The sequence below is a fragment of the Telopea speciosissima genome, chromosome 1 (assembly GCF_018873765.1).
Source record: "Telopea speciosissima isolate NSW1024214 ecotype Mountain lineage chromosome 1, Tspe_v1, whole genome shotgun sequence".
NCBI classification, from domain to species: Eukaryota; Viridiplantae; Streptophyta; class Magnoliopsida; order Proteales; family Proteaceae; genus Telopea; species Telopea speciosissima.
The window spans coordinates 35,019,770-35,036,931 of NC_057916.1; the positions used below are offsets into that span (position 1 = coordinate 35,019,770).

At 38.9% G+C, this 17,162-nt stretch overlaps 1 protein-coding gene and 1 non-coding gene across 4 annotated transcripts; one reads left to right on the forward strand and one right to left on the reverse strand.

Moving 5' to 3' along the window:
• Positions 1–3,236: 3,236 nt before the first annotated feature.
• On the forward strand, positions 3,237–14,193 carry LOC122665921 (pentatricopeptide repeat-containing protein At3g22670, mitochondrial-like). 3 transcript variants are annotated; one of them, XM_043862056.1, is made up of 7 exons: positions 3,237–3,360; positions 12,805–12,910; positions 13,002–13,115; positions 13,227–13,505; positions 13,599–13,712; positions 13,802–13,874; positions 13,988–14,193. In XM_043862056.1, exons 2-7 carry the CDS (start codon positions 12,848–12,850, stop codon positions 14,023–14,025), a joined length of 681 nt encoding a protein of 226 aa, XP_043717991.1. In that variant the 5' UTR covers positions 3,237–3,360; positions 12,805–12,847; the 3' UTR covers positions 14,026–14,193. The 3 variants fall into 3 exon arrangements, with proteins under 3 accessions (XP_043717991.1, XP_043717997.1, XP_043717986.1); XM_043862062.1 differs by lacking the exon at positions 13,002–13,115; XM_043862051.1 differs by lacking the exons at positions 12,805–12,910; positions 13,002–13,115; positions 13,227–13,505; ... (1 more) ...; positions 13,802–13,874; positions 13,988–14,193 and adding an exon at positions 3,563–5,616.
• A 658-nt stretch (positions 14,194–14,851) lies between these two features.
• Positions 14,852–14,932, reverse strand: TRNAL-AAG. The gene has a single exon. It is a non-coding gene; the product is annotated as a tRNA-Leu (tRNA).
• Positions 14,933–17,162: the final 2,230 nt, after the last annotated feature.

The following is a 17,162-nucleotide window of genomic DNA, read 5'->3' on the forward strand; positions in this document are numbered from 1 at the left end:
TTTTGAGTTGGGTCTTAAAGATGTCTGGGCCATTTGTTCCAACTAATCTATGGTATAGTTAATCTCTGAAATTTTCTCCATCTGTTAGCAGACCATGATCCCTTGCCAATGAAAGATGTGGAAACTTTAAGAGCTATAAAACTGTTTACTGATTTCTGTAGCCCCAGATTGAAGAAATTGTTGTTTGTTTTCTCTAGTTATTGTTCAATTAAGTTTGGTGACCGCTCTACTCACACTTTGACATCTTCCTGATCCTGATCCTGATTCTGATTCTGTTCTTGTTCTACACCGCAATACAGAGCTTTAACTATCTTGACCTTACTTGTAAGATCTGATTCAACATTTTTACTGGCATCTGTACCAGTGCTGTGGTAGAAGATCGCTCACTTGGATGAATAAGGCCACAGGTCACTGATGGCATCCAATGTGGTTGAGTTGAATCTGTTCTTTGATGAGCACTGGAACTGGTTGCTCTTGGTAGGAGGATGTCTCTGCCCCTTAACCACCCAACATTGGTCATTTGTCTCATTTCGTTCCCTTCTTTCAAATGATAAGAGTCGATAGAATGATGGATAGCTTGATTATATTTGTAGAGTGTAAATTTATTTATGGGGGAGGGATCAACATGCCACCCACATGTCCATCATCTCGCAAGCCAAGCCAATGGGCGCATGAGAGGGAACCCCTCACGATTCGTTTATAGCGATAGCAAGAGAGAGAGAGAGTGTGAGAAGGTGTGTATTTTTTTGAGTGAATTTATAAAATTTTTGGGTGAATAAGGTGTGTATTATAGACAGTATATACATCCATTTTCTTTTATTTATATTTTTTTCATTTTTAGGCAAAGTCTCCGAATTATACCTTGGTAGAAGTATGATATTTAGGGGTGACTAAAACTCCAAAAGTGCCCTACCATTCATGGAAGTCATACACCTTTGGTACTAGTAGGGATATAAATGAATAGTCGAAATCCATTTCCGTATTCGTGTATGTATCAGTTTATTACTATCCGAATCCGTCCGAAAGCTAATCAAATGCGGATATAGCACTATTCGAGCCAAATTCTATCCGTTTACATCCCTATGTACTAGACGTGTAAAAAGAGTAGGTTTGGAGCAAATACACCAATATACATATTTGGATTCAATTAGTATGTCTACTATCCAAACTTGACAAATATATTATTTAATCTTTAAATAGGAAAAAGTTCTTTGTCCGGGAGTGTGCCTACGCCAGCACTCCCATGAGTCTATCTCTCTCCTCCCCATGTGAAAAGACACCTCTGCCCCTTTGTTTTAAGGAGGAGAGAGATAGACATACACATGGGAGTGTTGGAGTAGGCCACACTCCCGTACAGAAAACTGCTTCCCTATTTAAATTATTTGCATCCAATTAGCATATTTGTTATCTAAAATTAATAGATATTTCATTTAATATTTAAGTATCTGAATTATTTCCAATATCTAAATATTTATTAGAATAAATTGAATTTTTTTAACATCAAATGAATATTGGCAATAAATATCAGATTAATAACATAATTTTTCTCTATTTTTTTTTGCGGGTTGGGAATTGGGGGGGGGGGGGGAATGGTTGTGAGAGAAGCTTCTCTACATGACCCATCATGTTTTTGTGTTAGGTGGGGCCTAATTTTTGTTAGCAAATGGATTGCAAGTCACAAGTCAAGTTCCAAATGGATTTTGCCAAGTAGCAAAACCAAATATCCAAAAATTCGAAACTATGAAAAAGATGCAATGACTACCAAGAGGTGCATGAAGATAGATGAGATGCATAGACATACATGAGAGTAAGGATGTAAACGGATCGGATTCGATTGGGATAGTGCTATATCTGCATCCGCATCCGATTAGCTTTCGGACGGATTCGAATAGTGTTAAACGGATACGAATACGAATACGGATCGGATATTTTATCCGTTTACATGTAAATATAGCTTTTCAGATGGCTATAACCTATCTATATCCGTATCCGTTTAACTTTCAGATGGATTCGGACAGTGCTAAACATATATGGATACGGCTACGGAAACCGATTTCGGCTATTCATTTACATCCCTACATGAGAGGATAAAGAGTTGAATTTGAGTTTGACATTTGTAATGTCACAATCCCATAAACGACATAAGTTGGTTGGATCAGGCCTACATAGCCAGAACTAGCTGGGATTATGCAAGGTAAACCATTCTTTTCCTCATTTCTACCAACCCAAAAAAAAACCATTTTTTCCTTATAAACGCTTTATTTCATTTGCGGAAGGATGAGCTAAAATCCCAATGAGTAAAACATAACTGATTAAGCAATGCACATCATATATTACATATAAAGAAGTGAGTATGATAAGAATCAGGTTTTGGACGTTTGATCATGACATTCATTCATAGCATTCCATTCATCATGTGTAACTTATGAAATTTCTTTCATCTGCCATTGTACATGAATAGTCATGTTTCTCTCATCATTTCTATCTTTTCATAAGTTGCATGTTCGTATGCCTCAACGCCACTCAAAGCACCTTTTCAGGCACCGAATTAAAACACTCTTTTGTGATGTGGAATGACTTAATGTTTGGGAAATGAATCTGGCAGCCAAGTGATGTGATTGTATTCGCTCGGAAAGCTTTTCTTGATTTCTATGAAGCATTGTCATCCCAAATTTTGATTTTTGCACAAGATAACCGAACCCCAAATGTGGCTATCCATTCATGCTTTCCTCTAACTACATCTGTTTTCAAGATAAACTGTGACGCAAGCCATGTTCCTAATACCACAACTGGTGGTTTGGGATTCATTGTTCAAGATCATCAAGGGTAATGCCGATTTGCTTTGTCTTCTCCTTCTACATTTAGAACACCTATTACGGTGGTTTGGGATTCATTGTTCAAGATCTACATGCAACTTTCTACAAAATTTTATGATTGAAATTTTGTGTTTTTTCTAAGGGAGACTAATAACATTATTTAATTTCTGATTAGGAAGACACTATTGGTGCCCGTGTACAACGATTTGACTCAATTCTGATCCATGGATTATGGAGATGTGTCATGCTCATTCCATGAGTGTTGAATGTTACGATGAATTAAATCACCCATTCCCCAAAACAGAGGGTTTAGGACTTTAGGGGTTCTTGCACCCCCCCCCCCCCCCCCAAAAAAAAACACAGTAGATTCTCCCTACATTCTTTTTCATTTTTCGTATGCCTTCTTTACTGTTTTAGGTATCTATTTAGCTTGGTGCCGTAACGTGGCAAGGGCTTTGGGTACACCCAGATCGGGCACGTTCACTGCCGGCGGTTCTCTTAGAGGTTGCGTTGCCCTGCTTCGGCCTAAAACAACCAACTGGAGGTAACCAACCTTCTTTCTCAGATTCTTTTCCTGTGACTTGCAACTTAAACTTGTTCTGCAAGTGACACCGACTTAGATTACATGTTTCATTTTTGTTCATCCTAGCTATCAATCAGTTTCATTGTAGTTATTTGCTGATTGGGTACGTACTCGGATGGAAATTTTTTTTTCTTCTGTTATTTCGCTGTTTCCTGTCTATTAGGAACACTAATAACTGCCTGTTTCACTCAGATGGGTTCCTGTTGAATCCTTGAGAAGAATTCAGAAAAGAAGCTATTTTTGAGCTTAAACGAACTGCTTGCTGGCCTGTGGCGTAATGGGTCTTTCATGATTGTTTCTTCTATCTTTAAGTAATTTGTTTTCGGTTTCTTCCATTTTTGGCGATACTTCCGAAACTCGAAATGTTTGAGGTTTTTAAACGTTTTGGATTGCGAAGAACCTTGAGCATGTTTGATGGTGGCACTCACCCTGTTAATGGAGTGCGTTACGGCGTACTCCAAAGTTTCTGTGGCATTAATGAGTCACCTGAGCTTCCCGATTGGTTTAAATCACCGCAGGATGACAATTCTTCTTCTCACGATTCCAAAGATGATTTTGTGCTTCCTAAACTTATTAATTGGGTTAGTAATCAGAAGGTTGACGACCGAAATATCAATATTAAATGTGTGTCAATTGAGACTATTGATAATGATGTCAATAAGATTAGTCGGATTCTAAAGAGTAGGTTCTGGTCACCTGATACTGTAATTCAAGCTTTGGATGGTTGCAATGTTAATGTCTCCAAGGACTTAGTCCACAAACTACTGAAAAGGTTTAGCAATGACTGGGTCTCTGTTTTCGGTTTCTTCAAGTGGGTCCATATGCAAACGGGTTGTAGTCATTCTGCTGATACTTACGACTTAATGGTGGACATTCTTGGAAAATCAAAGCAGTTTGATCCCATGTGGGAATTGGTTGAGAAGATGGTTAACTTCGGTGGGTTAATCTCCTTGGGAACAATGACTAAGATTATGAGAAGGCTTGCTGGAGCTGGTAGATGGAAAGATGCAATAGAGACTTTTCGTGGAATTGAACGATTTGGCGTGAGAAAGGATAGTTCTGCCATGAACTTGCTCTTGGATGCATTGTGCAAGGAACGGAGTGTTGAACATGCACAAGCTGCGTTTTTGGAGTTTAAGAATGAGATACCTCCTGATTCTCATACCTTTAATGTCTTGATACACGGATGGTGCAGAGCCAGGCAGATGGACAAGGCCTGGTGGACTATGGAAGAGATGGAAAGATATGGGTTTCAGCCATGTGTAGTTTCTTATACCAGTTTGATCGAAGCTTACTGCTGGGAGAAGGATTTCCGTAAGGTTTATGCTATTCTTGATGAGATGCAGGCAAAGGGGTGCTCTCCAAATGTCGTGACTTATACTATTGTTATGCATTCTCACGGGAAAGCAAAGGAAACACGTGAAGCTGTGGAAACTTATGAGAGAATGAAGAGGAATGGTTGTGTTCCTGATACTTCTTTCTACAACTCTTTGATTTACATCCTAAGCAAAGCTGGTAGATTTCAGGATGCTCATGACGTATATGAGGAGATTTCTAAGAGTGGGAATACTCCAAATGTAACGACATATAATACCATGATATCAGCTGCTTGTGAGCATTCACAAGAAGAAATGGCTCTAAAGCTGCTTCAAGGAATGGAAAAGAACCTCTGCAAACCTGATCTTAAAACTTATGCCCCATTATTGAAGATGTGTTGTAGAAAGAAATGGATGAAGGTCCTTTTCTATTTACTGAATGATATGTTTAAAAAGGACGTCAGCATTGAATTTGGAACCTATACGCTTTTGGTCCGTGGCCTTTGTCAAAGTGGAAAACTTGAGCATGCTTGTTCCTTTTTTGAGGAAATGGTTTTCAAAGGGCTGGTTCCTATGGATTGCACATACAGTATGCTGGTGGAGGAACTTGGGAGAAAAAACATGGAAAAAGCGAAGGAAAGGATTCAACACTTGATGGCACAAGCAAAAAGTATGGAACGAGCAGAGCGTTCTTGTAGGACATATTCAGAAGGGATTGATTGATTACTCTTGTTTACAAATTGTCCTGTTGTTTTCCTCTTGATTTACTGCATGTGTCAAGATCTTTGAGACCAGGGGAATGTCTGAGGTGAATGTGAAAACATGTTTGCATGAATATGTGAGGCCTCCTAAAAATCACTTGTGTGATAAACGAATGAATGTGATCATCTTCTGATGTGAGGTGAGCACATGAAATTTTTGTATTATAATATTGGGATTAAAGTTCATTCTTCTTCCATTCAAAGAAATGGATCTGTCATTTCTTGTTCTGGCGTATTTTCTTCTTATTCAAGTTCTTTCACCTTTTGCTCTTTTCTTTCTTATTTTTTCACCTCCCCCCTTTTCCTTTTTAACTCTTGAAATCTGAGTCAGTTGTTCACAACTGCTATGTTGTTAAACTATGCTTGCACTTTACAAGCATTTTGTCACTGAGTTTGTAGTTTCTATGGCTTCCATACTATCTAGATTCTAATAGAATGCCATTTTTTCTTTTACTTAAAACGATCCATGAGGCTAGGAGCGTGAGAAAGTTTGGAAGGTGCATTTATATGTGAATAATTCATTTGTCCAAACTACTACGGTTCACCATTAAATGGCATGGATTTGGGTGTACAATATGCGCCAGACCCACCAAATGCCCAATTCTTTTGGTTCTAAATTCTGTGGAGTGAAATTTTACCCATTACTGGGCATCAATTTGCTTTTAACCACATGTAGTGTATAGTTTGTGTAATTACATTTGGACTTTATTGCCACATTGATAGTTCATTATTGAACTGCCAATAATGAATTCTTCTCATTATTATATAAACTTTCTTGCTCATTAAAAAAAAAAAAAAAATAGATTTTCGTTTTGATTGATATTTCCATGTAACATGACCTATTGGTGGATCCATGTTAGGCAAGGGCCTCTATCTGAAGAATTGGAGCTTAGACATATTTGCCTGCTAGAAACATATCTGCACTTGACACCTAGACTTGAACCCATTGTATTTGTCCCACACTCATTTGGGAGGAGGCTAATAAGCTTCAACAGAAGTGGCAAGTTGCTGTAGGTTTTTTCTCTTTGGGCGGGGATAAGCATGAGAAAGCTTCTTTAGAACACTTAAGAGAAAGGAATAACTAGTATGGAGAGCAGGAGAAGTATAATGATGACGAATTAAACATTGTATTCATTGGTTCCTGATATTGACTCTTAAGGTTTTGTTTTACACCATAATTCCCGAATCTAGGGCCACCACGAGTGCTTCCTGTAAAGGCAGAGGGAGGGGCAGGTTGAAATAAGCTCCTAGCACCTATTTCACAATCCTCCCCTCTATATGTAAGAGTCTACTCAGTAAACCTTATCCCAACCTCCAGGTGTTGGTTACTATTCAAACTTTAATCTATAGATTGATATAGTACAAATCTACATACCAAACCTCATCCTAACCTAACCTTTGGTTTTTGCTTATACTAACAAGATTTAAACTATATATTGATAGTGGTATTAGTTGGACTTGAATCTACCTTCTAATTGTGTTTGCGTGTATGTGTAAAATCCTTCTGTTCATAGATATTCTGGGTGTGGCTACTGGCTATGACTTGAGTTTCATGTTTGTCGAGATTAGTAGTCTTTAGTGTTTCCCTTGTCCTGTCGGTAGGGGTATTTTGGGGTGTGTTTGCTTTTATGTTTAAGTAAGGTTATAAGGGTAGTTTTGTCCTGGTTTTATATTAATGGGGGGTATACTTGTCCTTCAGCTTTTCATTTTCTCTTTTATACAATAAGTATACTGTTCGTAGTAAAAGTCTATTCCATTCTACCATGAGCTCTGGTTTTTTGCCTCTTACAATCTCTTCTTCCTTCTGTCCATCTCTTTGTTGATTGTTTACTGTTTTGATACTGCTACATGGTATCAGAGCTCTAGGCATTCAATAGCTCTGATTCTTACGTTTATTTTGAGGGTCTTTTTAAGATCTTCTTCCTTATTGTTTACAGCAACCTATGCTGTCCTTGCTTTGTCTGAAACCCTAGTTTATAATATGTGATAACTAGGGTTTCCCATGGTGTTGATATCTACTACAAGAATGGCTCTTCTACTCATATGGAAGAACCTATGGTGTTTTCTGCTGATTTCTACAAGGGGCGGTACCCCTGTTTTTTTGCCTCTTTTGATACACTCTTGGATTGTAGTATCTCTACATCTAACCGTTAGTTGGTTGAGAATTTTTAGGGTTTATTCATATTGCCAAAGACCTTATACTACTCCAAGTTTGATGCAATCAAACAAGTAGTTGGTTGAATCTTGGAGATTATAAATTCTGCAATTTTGGAAGTTCTGTTTTGGTACATCTACCTATTCTCCATATCCAGAATACCCCTGATTTGCTGCTACACGTTTTCTCTTGGGTTGGTTGTTGGTTGTCTTTTGCGGTATTTGCACAATATGACTGTTTTTGTCTCTCCTTCAATAGATCATTAGTTTATGATCTTAAGGTGATATATTGTTGCTGGTTTGAGTTGATTGTGATTTCTTCACTGGTTATTGGTTCTACATTCATCTGTGAACTTTTCTGAGTTCCTATATTGGTATTTGGTTGGTTCTTCCTATAGTGTTGCTGTTTTTTGTCAATATGGGCGACTCAAAACCTTATGTAGACAGTGTTGATGTCCAGATTACTATCATTAAGCTCAATTGAGCTTGTAATTACTTACTTTGGGCTCAAACTATTAAGGTGTATATCAATGCTAAAGGGAATATATCATCTGCAATCGCCTGAATCTCGAGACGTTCTTCGAACCAATCATATACTTTATTGAGATAGGTAAACTAAGGAAACTCCCCCTCTGAGAACCGTATATGAGAATTTCATCTCGTACAGCTCAAGCAGAAACACACAAATACTGGTTGCAACGGATATGTAATAGAAAGTTTTCAATTTATTAGTCCCTGGTTCAATCTTCTAGGGTTCCAAACCTTCCTTTAGTTCAAGAGTTCCGGAAGTTCAATCTATAAAGGAAGGACAATCGATCGCACTTGGCTCAGAACCACCTAACGGTGGCTCTCGGAGGGTTAGGATCAAGCGCAAGACTTGCTTCTTATTTTTCCTTCACCCTTCATCTGTCTGCGAGCTGCGAGCAAGGCTGCCTTTAGGTAGGGAAAGAAAAGAAGCCAGCAGGTCCTTTTCCGCTTGACCGCTAACTCATGAGCAAAGCCGCCTTTTTCCGTGGAGTATTTGACTCCATCTCTTCCAGCCACCATTGATACAGAGTATAAGAATTGGATGCATGAAAACGACACACTTCTCGTGTGGTTATTGAATAGTATGGAACCAACTATTGCTGCCAATGTGATATTTCACACTATGGCTAAGGGAGTGTGGGATGATTTGAAGGAAAGCTTCTCCCACTACAAGAATTTGGCTCGTGTCTATGAATTGTATGAGAAGATCTTCACATTCAAATAAGGAGATCAGTCCGTTGGTGAATATTACGGTACCCTTAATGGGATGTGGGAGGAACTCAATGTTTACCAACCTTTCACCATTGATTTAGAGTTGTTGAAGACACAGAGGGCTGAGTTTCAAGTTGCAAAGTTCTTGTTTGGGTTGAATTCAGATTTTCAACCAGTTAAAGGCCAACTACTTGCTGGTGAAAAGATGCTTTCTATGAATGAGGCATTCTGTCATATTCAACATATTGTCTCTCATTCTTATTCCAAATTTGACTCATCGTTGTCTTCCAAGGAAAGCATTGCATTTGTTACTGGTAATTGTGGCTGTGGTTCTAGTTTTTTCCAGGTAGAGGTCGTGGTTCAGGGGTAGGACGAGGATGTGGCACAAGTGGTCGTGGTAGCCATCAGACTAATCAATTTATCTGACAGTGCTCACATTGTCGCAAGCTTAATCATACCGCAGATAAGTGTTGGGCGGTGTTTGGAAAACCTCATTGAGCATAACAAATGGCTAATGCAGCTATGCATGATGGGAATTCTGACATGGTATCACCTATTGACTCTATACCTCATCTGGAGTGAATTTATCAGGATCCTTGTCTCATGATGCTTTGGTTACTCAATTGCTTAAGCGTGTCCAGCAGCAGTCATCCACTTCATCTACTGCTACACTTGCTCATTCTAGTAACTCAGCAATTTTAACTGCCTCATCTCATCCATCTTGGATTATTAACTCTAGTGCCTCAAATCATATGATTGTTATGCCTAACTTGTTTTCCTCCCTTCCAAAAACTCACCATCCCTCGCATGTTATGCTCGCTAATGGGTCTTCCACCCAAGTGATTGGTCATGGTATTGTTTCACCCACTTCTTCATTGTCCTTATCGTCTGTCCTTCATGTATCTCATTTACCCTTGAATTTATTATATGTTAGTCAACTTACCAAAAGACTAACCTGTTATATTATCTTCTACCCTTCCTATTGTGTTTTCCAAGTTTTAGACAAAGAAGAAGATTGGTGGAGGGCATGAGAAGGATGGTTTATACTACCTCAACTATGACACCTTTTCTATGATTGTTGTCACATCTTCTAGTAGTTTGTCTCCTCTTCAATGGCTTCATCGCTTAGGTCACTTGTCTTTGTCTGAACTTCAACACATGGTTCCGAGTTGCAAGTCCGTGTCCCGTCTTGAATGTGAAGCTTGTGAGTTCGGAAAGCATCACCGTTCTTCTTTTCCTCATACTGAGTTTATAAATTAGTCTTTATTTTTTTTAGTTCATTCAGATATTTGGGTTCCTTGTCGTGTCAACAATAGGCTAGGTGTTTCTTATTTTATTACCTTTGTTAACGATCATTCTCGTTTAACATAGTTGTATCTGTTGAAGGATAGTTCAGACTTTCTATCTATTTTTAAAGTTTTTTCATAATGAAATAAAAACTTAGTTTGATGTGGGAATTATCAGTCAGTTTATAGAGTCGCCTAAGAAGGCTCACTGGGACACCGCTGGCTGAGTTCTAAGGTATATTAAGAGTGTTCCAGGAAAGGGTCTTGTATAGAGACCTAATAATCATATTGAGTTGATTGGTTATTCAAATGCAGATTGGGCTGTTGTTGAAGGTGATAGGAGATCAACTATTGGATATTGCAAGTTTGTGTGTGGTAACCTTGTTGCATGGAGGGGCAAAAAACAGACTACTTGATGCAGTTAGATCACCTAAACAGGCTTGTTCTTGGATTGGGTTATATATATGTTGGGCCTTTAGTCCAATGGGTTTTCAATGTAATAGGCCACTTTAGTGGGCCTATACTATGGGTATTAAGGTTGCATACAAGATTGCTTTTATTAGGACTTAGTTTATTTATTTTTAGTTCAATTGAACCGGTTCTATGTGGTTCAGCTTAAGTTGCAAGTAATTGTTATTAAGTGTTTTAGTTGGGCGGGATTAGGATTCTATAAGTCCATTCCTGTTTGGAGTCTATTTCCTTTATTATTTCAGTTTCCTAGTCAGTTTAGGTTACCCAATTGGTTAAGGATTGGGTTATGCCTTTCCTCTTTAGTGTTCGAGTCTATTTTTGAGCTTTCTATATAAGATTGTAAGGGGGGCCCAGTATTGTATACGGATTTTATAAACAAAGTTGCTGCTCCTCTTTTCCATGGTGAAGAAACCTTGTGTTTGATCGAGGAAGAAGGAATCGGTGTTTGATCTGATTGACACCTTGTGCTGTGAAGCCTGGTGGATTGTTCTTGTGCTCTTATTCATCTACTACTGTTGGTTTCTTGCACTTGTTACTATTTTCAGTCTTAGCCATTAACAAGTATGTAAAAACTTCAATTTTCTGCAACTAGAACCAATCCCCTTTTAGAAGATCACATACTAGGTGTTTTTTCGGGATTAAGCAAACTAGCCACCCAATTGACCTAAGGTTTTCACCATACCTTCATCAACCTTAGAATGGAACTTGATTCAAATTTGTCCTAATTTCTATGGTCTGATTTGAAGAATATCCCTATTCTGCCCCTACCTCCATTAATGCACTATTAGACCTTCCACCAGCCTCCGTCGATTCTGATTTCTTACCCATATACACTTGCTGATTTCAGATAACAATACTCTTGAAACCGGTGACCTAATTCCCCATTCTAAACCCTAATTTCAGTACCTGAATTGCCATAATACCCACACTCCTACTACTATTAGGAATCACTTATATTTCTATTTCTGTTCATCCTATTAGGCTGCAACTTTCGCCAAGCCTTCCCTTCATCCCATATCATATCCGACCATCCCTGCAGCCCTTCCTTTCATCTCTAAATTTGTTATCCTCAGTCCCCTTAGTTTGAACCTTCCTTTGATTGAAAGATCTTGTTATTGGCTACTGATTTGAGCAATCAAACTCAGTACTACATTACTACTGTGGCAAGGTCAAGTGCTGAGGCTGAGTATATAGCTATGGTTCACACTGCAGCTGAGTTGATGTGGCTGAAATCACTGCTTCAGGAGCTTGGTTTTCCTACTGCAAGACCTATATATATGTTTTGTGACAATCAGGCTGCTATTTGCATGGTTGGCAACCCGATCTTTCATGAGCGAACGTAACACATTGAAGTGGACTGTCATTTTGTATGAGATTCTGTGAGGAGGAAATTGATCTCAATTACTTCTGGAAATCAGCTTGGTGATATGGTCACAAAAGCGTTGTTTCGTCCAGCCTTTCACGATGGTTGCTCGTGATGTATGTGCTCCAGCTTGAGAGGGGGAGTGTCAAGATTCGTAGTCTTTAGTCTTTCCCCTATCATGTCAACAGAGGTATATTGGGGTGTGTTTGCGTTTATGTTTAAGTAAGGTTATATGGGTAATTTAGTCCTGGATTATACTAATGGGGGGTATACTTGCCCTTGTAATTTTCTTTTCTGTTTTATATAATAAGTATACTGCTTATGGTAGAAGTCTATTCCATTCTACCGTGAGCTCTGGTTTTTTTGCCTCTCCCAATTTCTTCATTCTCTTCTTCTGCCCATCTCTGTGTTGATTGTTTACTGTTTTGATACTGCTACAATCTTTATAGTAGTATATTGGGAGATGTCAAAGTATTGGGTGGTTTTGTGCTTGTTTGGCTCAGAATTCTCTAATTTAGTGATGGTTAATGTGGTTGTTGAAGTTTCTCTTGTGCTAAATCCTGTGTTGTTGAGAGAGAGCTTTATGATCTGTCATTGCCTTGTTTTTGTATTTTTGTATATTTAACTCAATGGTATATTTACTCTACTCAGATCAGAGAGAGAAAAATGATACACTAGAAACCTGATCAACGGTAATCCCCAACCAAAAAAAGGAAAGGAGGAAGAAAATACCCGATAACAGTGTAATCCATACAAGCATTCACTGTTTGGCATGGACTTTTCCTTGCCTTATAACGCTATACAATTAATTGCAGGTACTCATAAACTCAAGGTGTTTTAAGTTGATCTGGACTCTTCATGGGGATCAACCAGGATGGAAAAGAGGGTTCCCTCATTTTATTGAAGCAGGGGGCAGAAGCTGTGAGTGAAGTTACATGATTTACTTTCACAAACTTAACTCTAATGTGATCACATTGCAGTTTCTGATGGTGGTTTTGGCATTCTTTCTTAGAGAGTGTTTGAGTCAACATTTGTGGGAATGAGGTCGATTGTTAAGGAACGTTTCTCAAAGAAATACAGGCATCCATCTTTGGACGCGAAGCTGACCCTTAAACGCTTGAATGCTGTCAGTTTCTCTCAGAAGAGTTGCTTCTCTAATCATGTTCTTTTATTTTCCAACTACACCTGATTTATTGGATGCCCAGAAATGTTTAACATGGTTCTGTCTTTGATGCAGGAAGCTCGTTGCGTGGCAAAAGCAAGATGTCTTGGTGTTTCTACTCCAGTATTGTATGCTTTGGATCCTGTGCTGCATACCCTAACATTTGAATATGTTGAGGGCCCGGCTGTTAAAGAAATTTTTCTAGATTTTGGGTTAAATGGTGTTAACCAGGAACTAATGAATGACGTCGCAGCACAGATTGGTTATACAATTGGAAAGTTACATGATGGTGGTCTGATTCATGGTGATTTGACAACATCAAATATGTTACTCCAAAATGGTACCAACCAACTGGTGAGATCTTTTAACCCACCTTCCAAATTAAATTCTTTCCATACTTATAAATTATGTTAAACGTTGGCCTCTAACGATATTGACTTTTCTCAGGTTCTAATAGACTTTGGTTTGAGCTTTATGTCAACTCTCCCTGAAGATAAAGCTGTTGACTTGTATGTACTCGAGAGAGCTTTACTCTCAATGCATTCGTCTTGTGGGAATGTGGTTAGTCAAGCAGGCATTGATTATTTTTTGTTCTTCCCTATTTACCCCATAAAACTTAAATATTCTCTTGATCTTATATTTCTGCACAGATGGATCAGATACTAGCTGCATACAGGAAATCATCAAAGCAATGGTCTTCTACATGGAACAAGCTGGCTCAAGGTGCTGCCACATACTTGATCCTTTTGTCAGTTCTGTAGATGACTGCTATTTTGGTTCTGTATGCCTAGTCATTCTTTATATCACTCATTTATTTTTTGAAATCTTTTTTGCAGTACGACAGAGAGGTCGCAAGCGTACCATGGTCGGATGAGCCTTCTTCAACAGAGTCACCTGTCCTATTTAGTAATCCATAGAGGAAGAGAAAACCCCTTATTAGACTAATTGAATTTAAAGTGTAACAATGAAATTTCACAAAGCAGATATGTTGTGCACATTGTATCAAACTTTTCTTTGTATCTCAGTATTTGTTTATCATTCATTATGGAGCCAATTCTGAAGTGAATCCCAGATTGCTGCAATTTCAACTAAAACTTTACCAAAAAAAAATTCAACTAAAACTTGACCACAACTGATTCAGCTGTGATCCTTGAATCTGGGGCCGAGGTCCATGGTTGAACTGTAGCTTTTCCTAAAATGATTTTTGCTCATACATCCCATCTAATTGTGATTTCAGTTATATGTCCAACAAATTTTAAAAAAAAAAATTAAATTGAAATGCTATACAAATTCATATTCCAAATGCATATTCTAAAGTAAGGAATAAAAGAGAACCAGTTTGAGGGGGACCTGGATCCTCAATATTCAGATCTTCTCAAGGTGCAAATGTTTGGCTTCTGGAGGATGCACCAAGGCCTGAAAGGGGCAGGGGGGGGGGGAAGAGTGTTTACTTTCTAAAGTAATAAAAAATATCTGTTGAAAGTAATCAAAATTTAGTTGAAATGCTAAACAAATTCTTATTCCAAATGGATGTTCTAAAGTAAGGAATAGAAAGCGAACCAGTTTGAGAGGGACCTGGATCCTCAATATTCAGATCTTCTCAAGGTGCAAATGTTTGGCTTCTGGAGGATGTACTAAGGCTTGAAAGGGGCAGGGGGGAGGGGGAAGAGAGTTTACTTTCTTAAGTAATCAAAAATATGTGTTGACAGTGGGATTTGAACCCACGCCCTTTCGGACCAGAACCTTAATCTGGCGCCTTAGACCAACTCGGCCATATCAACTTGATGTCTATACTATTAGCAAATTAATCAATTATTATAAAAATGACAGCTGCCTAGCACAGTTCGTGAGCTGTGGTGCTCTTCATGCCCAGACTCACCAAGAGGTCTCGAATTCGAGTCTCCTGGCTGTTACCTCCCTAATTCCCTCCCCTCCTTTAAAAAAAACTATATATAAAAGCTCCCAATTCCCAAAAAAAAAAATTTTATTATTATAAATATATAATGTAGAGTGCTTGGGAAGCGTTCAACCATCATCTAGGGTCCTAAATCATCCCCCTATTTATGAATGGTCAAATATGCCCCCATCCCACTGTTGCCGTCAGAATCCTGCTCGATGACGTGGAGATCTGCAAAAGGTAGAAGAGTACTAAAGAGACCTGGAGCGGACTCCCAGGGGGGACTTTTCGATGCCAAAGTCAGTCCGATAGAACAGTAAGTAGAGGAAGTACGAAAGAGTCAGGGTCAGTAATGGTGAGATACCATACCTGGGTCTCTTCGCTTACTATTTATAGTAAGGGAGTCCTCCAAGGGGGTTGTACTTCCGTAGTTCACTGTCACTGAGAGTCTCTCGAGGTTGCATCGGAGTGGGACTGTTTCTCCCCCTTTGTGAGTAATCTTCAACAGATAGGGGTTATGCATCGATTAGTTGCGTAGGGGTTAGGTTCCCCTTACCTTATATGACAAGATAGTGACATTATCGTCGTTATCTGTTCTGTTATTGATGATATCGTTATCCACATGTCCTTGCGTCATTGGTCAAGGTCCGCTTATCCCTATCAGATGCCCCTTACTTTCATAAATACAAAAGGCGGGTGAGGGAGTATGCGTTTGGCGGACACCGACCCTTTCCTTTTTCTTCTCCCCTCCTCTTTTTTCTTTTGTTTTTTGCTCGGCTAGCCTTCCATGGCTGCTTTTGAATGTGATAAGAATGTCACATCAAAACCTTTGGTTTTTGTTTTTTTTTTTAATCTTTAAATCCATGTCAACCTCACATGTCACATCAAAAATGAATGTTCATTCAATATGTCACATCTTTTACTAGTTTTTTAGTTGCTTGGCCTGGTCGACCAGACTTGCTCGGCTGAGCCTGCTCAGCTGGCCGGGCAGGTCTACTCGGCTTACCCCTTTTGTTTTTTTGTTGCTTGGCCTGGCCGAGCAGACTTGCTCGGCTGAGCCTGATCAGCAGGCCGGTTAGGTCTACTCGGCCTACCCCCTCTTTTTTTTTTCTCTTGCCTGGCATGGGTATGACATGCGTGAGGGGCTGGCTTCGTGTGCGCGTGGGCTGGCTTTGCATGCGCATAGGACTAGCCTGCCTCCTGCACCATTTTTTTTAGATAAATATATAATGTAGAGTGCTTGGGAAGGGTTCAGCCATCATCTAGGATCCTAATCATCCCTCTATTTATAAATGGTCAAATATGCCCCCACCCCACGTTAAGGAATTTCCCTTGACCGTTGTGGCTCAAGGAAAACTCAATCCAATCTCTTTAAAAAAGTTAATATCATGGAAGATCATCTCCATATGTGGAGGAAAACTAGGGCTGTATTTGGTGTGCAATTTCGAAATAGATTCTAGGTTTAGAATACAATCTGAAATTAAATTCTTCTTTGGCAACGTTTGGTATGCATTTCAAGACGATTTTGCATTCTCGAATGATAAAAATAATATTATTTTCTCACTTCAGAATGCATTCTGAACTCTAAACTGATAATCTATTATGAGAATGCATACCAAATACAACTATTGCCATCAGCAAAGTCCATAAATATTTTACCTCAAATTGGTAATTCGACAAAAGGTCTGACTCCATGATTGTTTGTTAAAATTCCATCTAAATGTCGGGTCTGCTTCTCAAGCAGCCATGAACAAATTGTCACCGTATCAATTACCTACTTTAGACACAAACCACCTTCTTGTGTTGAAATTCAAATTTTGCTAACTCTAGATATTTAGAATGATGTAAGTTTGTAATGTTCCAAACTTTCAGTGAATTGAGCCCATTTCAACTTAAATCTGTAGCTCCACGCACGGTTCAAGTGGAATCAGAAACAGGTTTGGTCTGTGTCAATTCCGATTCAGCCAAAATTGACCTGAACCCTAGAGATCAAGTACGAATCGGCCAGAATCGGTAATTCAATCCAAACCATGCTCTACAAGTGAGAGAAGTAAATGGAACGGTGTCCCGCAACAAATAAAAATAAGGCAACACTTCTTGGGGAAAAAATTAGC